Here is a 10,845-nt window from a genome sequence, read left to right on the forward strand (position 1 = left end):
TCTAGCGGTTTGCAAAAAATAGAATCTAATCAAATCCGAATTAATACGATTTTAATTAATTTTTGGTTTAGATTAAATTGAATAAACAGTTTAATTTAAATCAATTTGAATTTAAATACTGATAAGATTTAAAGATGATTAAAATACATTATTTCTCACAAATAAAATGTTAGGGAGCAGAAAAGGTATTTACCCATAATAATTAAATATTTACCTTCCCACCTTACTAATCTCGTCACTTTACAACCTCTTGATACAAAAGTTTGGATTCAGGACTTCAGGTTGTAGGAAAATAAAAAAGCTAATAATTTATAATTCACTCCAATGCTCTCTCCGCTAGGGTGATAAACTCGAAGGTGATAAAAATGAGTCTTCTCAAAATTATTTAATAACCACAGATCTTCAAGAGTACAATAAAAGAAAGATTTACAGATCTAGTGAGGGTTGAATGCAGATGGAGACAATAATGTGAAGGCGAGGGAAACAACGGGGAAGTATTGTGGGAGGAGACAGACAGAAAGACACAAGTGGCATCAGCGAACTAAAGGGTGGAATCGGGAAAAGCTTCTCTCCCCCACTTTCCTTTCTCAAATAATTTGAGTCCTCGGTTTCCATTTTGTTTCCAAAGTACATATATATTCCTCCCGAGTCCGAATTGAAGCTAAACTTCAATTTGAATTCGGTAAGGTAAAAGTAGATTCGCGCTATACAGATCTATCGCAACGGGAGATCAACATTATTAATCAGATCTGGTCTCCGGTTACCAATTTGATAATCGATATTGTTCTTTCTGGTTCTGGTATTATACGTTCAAGTATTTGGAACTCTCCAAAATAGCAGATGGAGAACGAGAAGAAAGCGTCGGCAATATCAGATGTGGGGGCATGGGCCATGAACGTTGTCAGCTCCGTTGGAATTATCATGGCCAACAAACAGCTCATGTCCAATCATGGCTATGCTTTCAGCTTCGGTCAGTCCTCTTCCTAATCCAAATGCAGCTGTTATTCTCATATGCTTTAATTGAATCCTGGAGTAGCAGTTATCTATCTATCTTCTCCAATGCTAGTTATATTCTCTCCCCTCTCTCTCTCTCTCTCTCTCTCTCTCTCTCTCTCTCTCTCTCTCTCTCTCTCTCTCATTTTAAACGGCGCATCTATGTTTATCAATTTCGTTATACTATTTTGTTTCGGGTACAAACTTATTTGCCAGTATTATGGTGTAAATTTATGTTGGTATTATATGCGAACTTTTCCGTTAATGATTTCTTGTCTTTGCATCTGCTCTTTTTGGTTTCCCCTTGCAGCCACCACGTTAACTGGGTTCCACTTTGCTGTAACTGCTATTGTGGGTCTGGTGTCGAATGCTACTGGTTATTCTGCAGCAAAGCATGTCCCCTTGTGGGAGCTTCTTTGGTTTTCAGTGGTTGCCAATATGTCTATCACAGGGATGAATTTTAGCCTGATGCTCAACTCTGTTGGATTCTACCAAGTATCTTCGCCTCCCTTTTCTAACATGAGTGATTGGTGCATGTAATTAAATATCATCTTTCTGGAAATTCAAACCTGGGTAATTTATGTGCAAACTAATATACACTTAAGTTGGTTGTATCACAATGATTTGTATGTGTGTAATGCATTGTTTAGTGAAAGCTAAGAATTGAGGACCGCTTATATATATATATATATATTTGGTTTATGGGTCTACTTTTAATGGATGAGAATTTTGAAATGGAAGTAGATATTATAAGAGAAGAGTATGAATTTAAGTATATAGGAAAAAGATGAAATACGCTTATTACTTATTGAGAAGAAGATGCATGTGATTATAAGAACAAGCAAGAATGTAACGAGAAAGATTGGTCAAATGATACTTTGCAAACCAAGAAGCCTGTTTCTGGTAAAGCTTGATGGTGTCCTTAGATTGATGCATCCACTTCCACCTGCAGCTTGTAGCTGTTGTATGAATCCATTCTTCAAATTCTACCTGAAGAATTGATTAACCTTTGAAATTGATTGCAGAATTAGTACCTGGAAAGATATTGTTATGTGAGGAACACAAATGCAAGTTTTTAAGACTTAACAATTAATTCTGGAGTTAAGTTTACACCTTGAGGAGCCCTCTTTCATAAGACAGCCTATGCAGGCTTTGCACTATAACTGAGGCATTTTTTGTGCGAGCTTTCAAAAATACTTATGCAAGCAGTTAGCATGATCACATACATCATTATAGTACTTTCAGATTGTCCTGACACTTCATCTGTGGAGACACATGTGCTTCGTTATAACTAATATCTATATTTCCTGATATTGTGGTCTGCATTACTCTCACATTGTTATCTAACTTTCTAACTCCATCCCCATGATTCAGTTTTATCCCTATCCCCCAAAGTTTCACTTGAATCTGGATTGCCTCTTGTTTCTTAAGCAGTGATTTTCTCATTCTATATGTGAACAGATATCAAAACTAAGCATGATTCCAGTGGTTTGTGTGATGGAATGGATCCTTCACAGCAAGCACTACTCAAGGGAAGTGAAAATGTCAGTCATGGTTGTGGTTATTGGTGTTGGTGTTTGCACTGTAACTGATGTTAAAGTTAACCTCAAAGGTTTTGTATGTGCCTGTCTGGCGGTTTTATCAACATCTTTGCAGCAAATTGTAAGTATCATATACTGTTCTGATTCTGCCCCTCTCTATGCAGGCACTATGGCCCCTTCTTTTAGAAGGAAAAAAATTTGAGTTGTGGACTTGTACCATCATTTCTCATGTCATTTTATACATTATGAATTGCAATAACCGAAAGTGTGTCTAATACTCTAATGGAACTTAATTAGGTGTAGTATCATAACCAGAAGCATCATTTTTTGTTCTTATAAATGTGTATTGTAAAGTGTACTTTCAGTTACAAGACACTGTTATCTACTGATAGTTATGAAATTTGTGGGATCATTTATATTTATTTAACTGATCCTCCTCTTCTTTTTTTTTTCCATGCCAGTCAATTGGTTCTCTCCAAAAGAAATATTCAATAGGATCTTTTGAACTGCTGAGCAAGACTGCTCCTATTCAAGCCCTCTCTCTCCTTATTCTTGGTCCATTTATTGATTACTACCTCAGTGACAAATTGATAACCGAATATAACATATCCACGGGTGCCACTGTAAGTTTTTGTCCTATTATCCTGTTGTATATAGCTTATTTAAACTCTATATATGTCTTAATTATACAATGGTGACACTTCTCTTTTTGGGGGGCTCACAATCTCTGCAGTTATTCATTGTTCTTTCATGCTCCCTAGCTGTGTTTTGCAATGTGAGCCAGTACCTCTGCATTGGGCGCTTCTCAGCAGTTTCCTTCCAGGTTTTGGGCCACATGAAAACAGTATGTGTTCTGACGCTGGGGTGGCTTCTATTTGATTCGGAGCTAACTTTCAAGAATATCATGGGAATGATTATTGCAGTTGTGGGCATGGTAATTTACAGTTGGGCTGTGGAAGTTGAAAAGCAATCAAGTGCCAAGAACCTCCCTCATTCGAAAAACAGCCTAACAGAAGAAGAAATTAGGTTATTGAAGGAAGGAGTAGAAAACATTCCTTTGAAGGATGTTGAACTTGGTGAGGCTAAAGGTTAGATTAAGTCAGTGGTGGTAAAATTTGATGAGAAACACACAAGGGTTTAATTCAATTCTAGTTTTCTTTTTATTGTCAATTTGATTCTGTTCCTTTATTATCTAGTTTACTGGCTGTAAGTCTTGAGACATGAAAAATTAGGGTGGGACCTATAGCACTCCCGTATGTCTATTTAATTTCTCTCTCAATTGCTTAATCTTGGTTGTTTGAAATGACCTTAATTATTTTATTGATTAATTTAAAATTTTTATGTCATAATTAATTATTTGTGTTAAATTTATGTTGTCTAATTTATTTATTAAAACTTTTCACGACCGTCTCTTTCACCCGAAATAAATAGTTTGCTTTACTAAAGTGATAAATTAATATAGGGAAATGATAATGCTACTTTTATTTTGATAATATCAATTTTTTAATAAATTCATACAAAAATATAATGCAAGATTACATCCTATACCAAAAAAGAAAGAAAGAAAAATGCATTTTATTTAGATATGCAAAAACAAAATGGAAACAACAGAATTTTAACGATGTGGAAAACTCGTGACCCAAAAGAAAACGATGTGGAAAACTTACCACATATTCGTAAGTAAATTGTGGAAAATATTTTTTGAAGTTAATTATTAAGAGAGAAGAATTAAACCACCGAGCACGAAATCATTTTAAAGTTAAAGATGTATTCAAAAAGGAAAAGTGTTCTCTAGTGGAAGCCTACAAAGTACAAACTCTATCAACTTTATGTGATTTAGTGAATAACTTTTGATAATTTCAACGGTGTTCATGGCTTCATGCCCAATGCTTTTGTTAAAATTTATCATTTATCATGGAGGCATTCTTTTTGTTATCACTCTACACATGATTTGTTAGTGTGTTTGGTACATTGTCGATTAGGTTAATAGTAAAATTAATCGTTTAGGTTGTGATTGTTTATAGAGATAGAACCTTAAGATAGGAACACAGAGACACAAAATTGTGTTTGATAGAGGAGGTATAGAAAGGGACAATGTGTTTAGAAATACTAAATTAATGTATTGTGTATCCATCATGATAAAAAGAATACTGAAATACTAATAAAAAACAACTTATTTTTTATTTTTTCTTTTATTATTCTTGTTAATTTTGCATAATTATATTTTTTATTAGGTTTAATTATTCTGTCGGTCCCTATAGTTTTATCTAATTTTCAATTAGGTTCCTATACTTTTTTTTCCTTTTCAATTAGGTCCCTATATATTATATCATATTCTGTAATTAAATTCCCACCGTGATAAAAACATTGAAATTAACGGAATATTCTGTTAAACTATATAGAATATTCAATCAAGTGTTAGGCATATTCATTTTACTTAACGGAATATTCCGTTAATTCTAATATTTTTATTACAGTAAAAACCTAATTACAAAATCTGGTATAGGGACTCAATCAAAAAGAAAAAAAATATAACGACCTAATTGAAAATTCAGTGAAACTATAATGACGGATAGAATAATTAAACTTTTTTATTATTATATTTTTTATCTCAAATTTTTTGAATGAAAAAAAAATGAGAATAAATTAGATTTTTATAATTTGTTCTAATTTATTACCAATAGAATACAAGAATACAAAAATTACTCACACAAAAGATGCACATGAATCACATATTTTAGTGATGAATCACTTCTTCACTTGAACTACTATTGTCACTATTAGTATAATAGTTAGAATTTTAATTTATCTCTTAAATTCTTTTGATATTATGATTTTAAATGAGTTAATTAATTCTATAAAATTTATATTAGGATTGATAATTTTATAATTTAAATTTTTTTTATAATTTTATATTTTATGTATTTAATTCACTTTTTTCGCTTTTATATAAAATTTTTATTTTTTCTATCTAATTGCTATTAATTACGTTTATTTATTTATTTATTTTTTTTATTTCTTCAATTTTATTTTTTTTGTTTAAAAAAAAGCATCTAAACAAAAAGAGAAGGAAGAGAAATATGAAAACAAAATAACTAATAAAAAGAACGAAAAGAAAGAGGAGAAAAGAAAAGCGCAAAATTTTTATATTTTCGTTTACAATTTTTTTTGTTTTTCTTTTAAAATTTATGTGTTCATCGTTAAAGAGGAGAAGCAAAAATAAATGAAACAACAACATAAAATCTATCTGTGTTTTCTTTCACAATTTTCGGTGTTTCCTTAAAAAATTTACGTATTTTTTTAAATGTTTATTATAAAAAATTGACCTAAAATTAAAAATAATAAAAATGCAGAAATTTCAATATTAAAAAACACACAAATATGTATAAAGCTGAACAAAGAAATTTGTGAAGCTCAATATAGAATAGTTTTATAGATAAAGTAAAAAATTCAAAAATTTTAAACTACAAAATATATAAATTTTCCCTATATTTCTTCTATTTTTGTTTGTCTGCTATATTTGTCTTTTTCTTTGTTGCGCTGATTTGATTTTTTTTTCCTTGCTTTTTTTATTTTTGTTCTTTTCTTTTGAGAAGGAGAAATAAGAAAAGTAGAAAAAGAAAATAGAGGAAAGAAAAAAAAAGAAAACACAGGGAAAAAAATATATACAGAGGAAGAAGAATGAGAAAAAAAGAAAAGAAAAAAGAACCAAAAAAGCAAAAAGTGAACAAGAATAAGAAGAAGAAAAAAGATGCAGGGCACTTATGTGACAAAAATTAAAAACTTTTAAAGGTGTTTAGTTGAATTTAGTTAGATAATTAATTTGATCACACTACATTTTCGTATTTTTAATGTAAAACTAAAGAAACTTTTATATTTTAATTATATATTTAATGAATAGAAAAATTTATACAGAATTAATTTAAATTAATTAATAAATTAATTAAATAAAAATTGAATTATATTAAAGATTATATTAATGGTTATAAATATTTCAACTAAATATTGTATAGTATAAAAATGAATGACTAAATTGACAAAAGTGAGTTTATTATTTTATAATTTAATGATATCATACATAACTATAAAATATTAAAATATATGATAAAATTTAAATTTAAATTAAATTTCCATTTATTAAAGTATTCTATTTATTTATGATAAAGTATTATTTTTATTTCAAATATTTAGATAAATATTAATATTATTTCAAATATTTTTTGTTTTATTTATATCTACAATTTTTAAATTAATTCAATATTATTTCGTTTTAATTATTCTGTAAAAAAAGATACTAAAAGAGGATGTATATCTTCTTAAATTCTGTTTTTATTTTTATTACTTTTACAATTTAGTAGAGAAAAATTCGGTCTTTTATATATAACAGTATATTTTTAATATTTTGAGTTAATGTTCTGTTCTTAAGTTTATTATATTAATTATTTTTTATATTTATTTATGAGTATTGTTATATATACAAGTTTTTTTGGCATATAAATTATACAAGTCACTTACATAATGCACACCGTAAAATCACGTTGTTTCTCTTTGTATCTCGCGTTTCTCCTCCTCCTCCTCTTCCTCCAACTTCTTCTTCTCTTTTTTCTTTCTGTTTCTCCTCCTTTTTCTTCGTGTATTTCATCTTCATCATCGTTTTTTTATTACTGTTGTTGTTGCTGCATTTTTTTCCTCCTCATATTTCTATTGATTTTGCAACATTATGTATTTTTTTCTTCTTTGTTCGATGTTTTCCTTCCAAGAAGAATTATGAGAATATGAAATAAGAAAATGAATAAGAAGAAGAAGTAGAAGATGAGGAGGACAAAGAGGAAGAGTTTTGAATTATGCAGAACTTATCAGTACACATACATAAAAAATTCTTAAATAATACACTCGAATATCTTCGTGTTACACCCAAATTTACTATAAATACAGAAAAATGTTTCCTCTAATGCTGCATTTTTTTCTTCTTTTTTTTCTTATTTCTTTCTTTCTTTTAGTTGAATGAATGTAAGTTAATCCTCTTCCAAGTAATTTTGTAGCATTATGTGTTTTTTCTTCTTCTTTATTTATTTTTTTGTTTTTATTCTTGTTAAAAGAGTAAAACAAGAAGAAACTTGAGAAGGTAAATAAAAAAAAGATGAATAAGAAAAAAGAAGAAGAAGAAGATGGTGATGATAATGATGAAAAAAAGAAGAAGCAGCAGAAAATAAGGAGGAGGAAAAAGAAGAGTTTTGAATTATGCAAAACTTATCAGCACATGTACACTGAAAATTTTTTAAACAATACACTCCAACATCTTTGTGTTACACCAAAATATCTTCGTGTTACATCCAAATTTGCTGCAAATACAGAAAAATATTTCCTTTAATGTTGCATTTTTTTCTTCTTTTTTTATTTCTTTCTTTTTTTTTAGTTGAATGAATGTAAGTTCATCTTCTTTCAAGTAATTTTACCGTTATGTGTTTCTTCTTCTTCTTTGTTTAATTTTTTTATTTTATTCTTGTTAAAAGAGTAAAATAAGAAGAAACTTAAGAAGATAAAAAAAGATGAATAAGAAAAAAAAAAGATGATGATGGTTATGATGAAAAAGAAGAAGAAGCAGCAGTAGAAGATGAGGAGGAGGGAGAAGAAGAGTTTTGAATTATGCAGATTTTATCAGTACACATACACCAAAATTTCTTAAACAATACACTAAAATATCTTCGTGTTACACCCAAATATCTTCGTGTTACTCCTAAATTTACTGCAAATACAGAAAAATGTTTCTTCTAATGCAAAATTTTTACATTACATTCAATTCAAACCATCAACAATGAAACATTATTTACCTACAGAATCATAAATTACTAAAAAAAATTACTAGAATTGAACCACACCTCAGTCACTTGATTGGATTCAAAATAATAATCAATTTCGATCTAGTTCAATTGACAATCTGAACTTGAATTATTCATTATCTTCAACAACGAGATAACTGATGATGGAGAAGAAGGAAGAAAAGCAAGGAAGAGAAGAAATTTCAATAAAAAAAGAAGGAGGAGGATGAAGAGGTGGTGTTGCTGACGATGATAACAAAAGAGAAGAAGAAGAAAAAGAACGTGTAGCAGTGATACAAAAAATATAAACCCCGCTAAATTATTAAATAAATAGTCAATAAATTAAATTTTAATAAGAAAAATTAGAATTGTAAATCTTATGTTAAAATTGGATAGAGCTCTTTAAAACGAGAATTTTGACACTAATTTCAAAAAATTTGGCCCAAGATTGGGTCGGACGGACCGAACCAGTTGAACCGGGCCCAAACTAGGCTCATGAGCCCAACCGGACCCATTACTTAAATGAGCAGAAGCCCATTCCCTTCCCCATTCAGCAAAGGAACACGCTAAACAGCCAAGGGAGTGGAGAGCTTCCAAACCCTCACCGCCAACTTAATCCACCATAACTTCCTCATTCGAGCTCCGATCGCCGCACGATTTGTGGCCACGCGTCCACCGCATCGAGCTCTACGATTCTATATGATCAATTTCATAGGTAAGCTTCAATCTCACCCAGCCTCTCAATCCCTCAATTTTCGAAACTAAAGGGAACCCATGTTGAAATTTTGCTTGATTTGGTGCTCTAGGTTCAATTTAGCTTGTGGAGCTTGACGGATTTAGTTCGTTTAGTCCGTGGGCACGGTGAGAGTCCTAAACCCTAGTTATTTCTTGTTTGGATTATGTTTGTTATTGAATTGTTGGGCATATGTATGTATATATATGTGTTAGGTGTATGAATACATGATATGGAGACCTTGGAATCATTGGAAGCTTAATTTGAGAGTTTGGTGGAGTTAGAGTTGAATCTCAGTGATTGAAGCATTTCCCTTTTTGCCTTGTTGATTGCCTTGGTTAATACGTTGAAATCGGCTAAGGTATGGTTTAGGTTTTGCGTGTATAATATATAATGTTATGTGAAATCTTAGGCTAGAGAACCAAAGGATAAGTTGGAATAATGATTATGTGTATTGAATGATTAGTGATAAGGATATATTTTGAGCATGTGTGGTGTTCACTTGATGTTTTTGATATTGGAATGATGAATGATGATGTGATGATGTTGAAAGACTTGTGATTTTGGCAATATGTACATATAGGTTGGTATGTTGATGTTTGTTGATAAACTTATAAAATTTAGGTTGAAGTGAGATGTTATTGAATTGAGAAATGGTAGGATTATAGAGATTATTGTGATATTGTCAAAAGTGTGCTATATTGATGATTATAGGTTTGATAATTTGGGTTAGAAATAGATTTAAAGAGAAAATGAGGTTTTGAGGTTTTTTTGTAAAATTTGGTTTTTGGCTAAACTTTGGCAACCCATAACTTGGCTTCCAGACCTCCAAATAATTTCAAATTTATTTTGTATGAAAACTGGGTTCGAGAAGTTTATACCATTTGAAGAACGGAGGAAAAATGATTTAAAACGAAAAAGTTATGCACGTTAGAAGTTTAGGATTAGAAAATGGCAAAGCTGCAGATTTCAAACTTGGTAAAAATTTTTGGAAAAATGTATGCCCACGCATTTGCGTGGCCCACGCGTACGCATGACATGACACTTTCGCGTATGCATAACCCTCATTCGCGGATGGTAGCTACTGCCTGGCGCTAATGCGTACGCGTAATCATGGGATGCATGTGCGTCTTGGCCTAAACGCATACCCACGCGTACGCATTGCCCACGCGCATGCGTGGCTTTGTTTTCTGCAAAAACTAGATTTTGAGTTTTTAAAATGAATTTTAAACTTCTAAACCTCTATTTTCCTATGGTTAGTTCTAAACTTGGTTAGGAAGCTTAGTAATGAGGTGGAGTTAGTAAATTAAGGTAACTTGAGGGTGAAGTAATCATTAAAAATGATGAAATCATGTAAAAAGGAGACACATTCATGAATGATTGAAGATGTTAAGGCTTGAATAATTGATTTCTATAATTACTATGAAATGTATGAGGCTTACACATTTAAATTATCTGAGATACAGATTTTTCTGGGTAAAGTACCATGGCTTGCCACCACGTGTTACAGGTTGAGACCCGATACTCTATTGACCTTGCGACGTAAGATGTGACTGGGCACTCTAAATTCCAGGAAGGTTGACCCCCATTGAGCAATTTATAACATGAAAAAAAGCTATGCATAGACTCTTGAGGATCCGCGTCGGGGGACAGTCCAAAGGTTTAGCAAACCGGACTTGTCGGGTTGGCTTAATAACCGACAGATGAGACTCATCAGCCATAGGACAGGCATGCACCATATTCATATTATCTGATTTAC

General features: G+C 31.0%; 1 protein-coding gene across 1 annotated transcript; it reads left to right on the plus strand.

The window, feature by feature from the left end:
- The first annotated feature begins 277 nt into the window (after nt 1-277).
- LOC107493309 (UDP-rhamnose/UDP-galactose transporter 2) lies at nt 278-3,887 on the plus strand. The gene is made up of 5 exons (XM_016114407.3): nt 278-970; nt 1,304-1,488; nt 2,455-2,655; nt 2,996-3,157; nt 3,268-3,887. Exons 1-5 carry the CDS (start codon nt 841-843, stop codon nt 3,625-3,627), a joined length of 1,038 nt encoding a protein of 345 aa, XP_015969893.1. The 5' UTR covers nt 278-840; the 3' UTR covers nt 3,628-3,887.
- Nucleotides 3,888-10,845: the final 6,958 nt, after the last annotated feature.

Source organism: Arachis duranensis, chromosome 6, assembly GCF_000817695.3.
Source record: "Arachis duranensis cultivar V14167 chromosome 6, aradu.V14167.gnm2.J7QH, whole genome shotgun sequence".
Classification (NCBI taxonomy): Eukaryota; Viridiplantae; Streptophyta; class Magnoliopsida; order Fabales; family Fabaceae; genus Arachis; species Arachis duranensis.

Coding starts and splice junctions, on each gene's coding strand:
- LOC107493309 (XM_016114407.3), top strand. CDS start 841: ATGGAGAACGAGAAGAAAGCGTCGGCAATATCAGATGTGGGGGCATGG. Junction 1,489..2,454: donor ACTCTGTTGGATTCTACCAA/GTATCTTCGCCT, acceptor ATATGTGAACAG/ATATCAAAACTAAGCATGAT. Junction 3,158..3,267: donor ACATATCCACGGGTGCCACT/GTAAGTTTTTGT, acceptor CAATCTCTGCAG/TTATTCATTGTTCTTTCATG.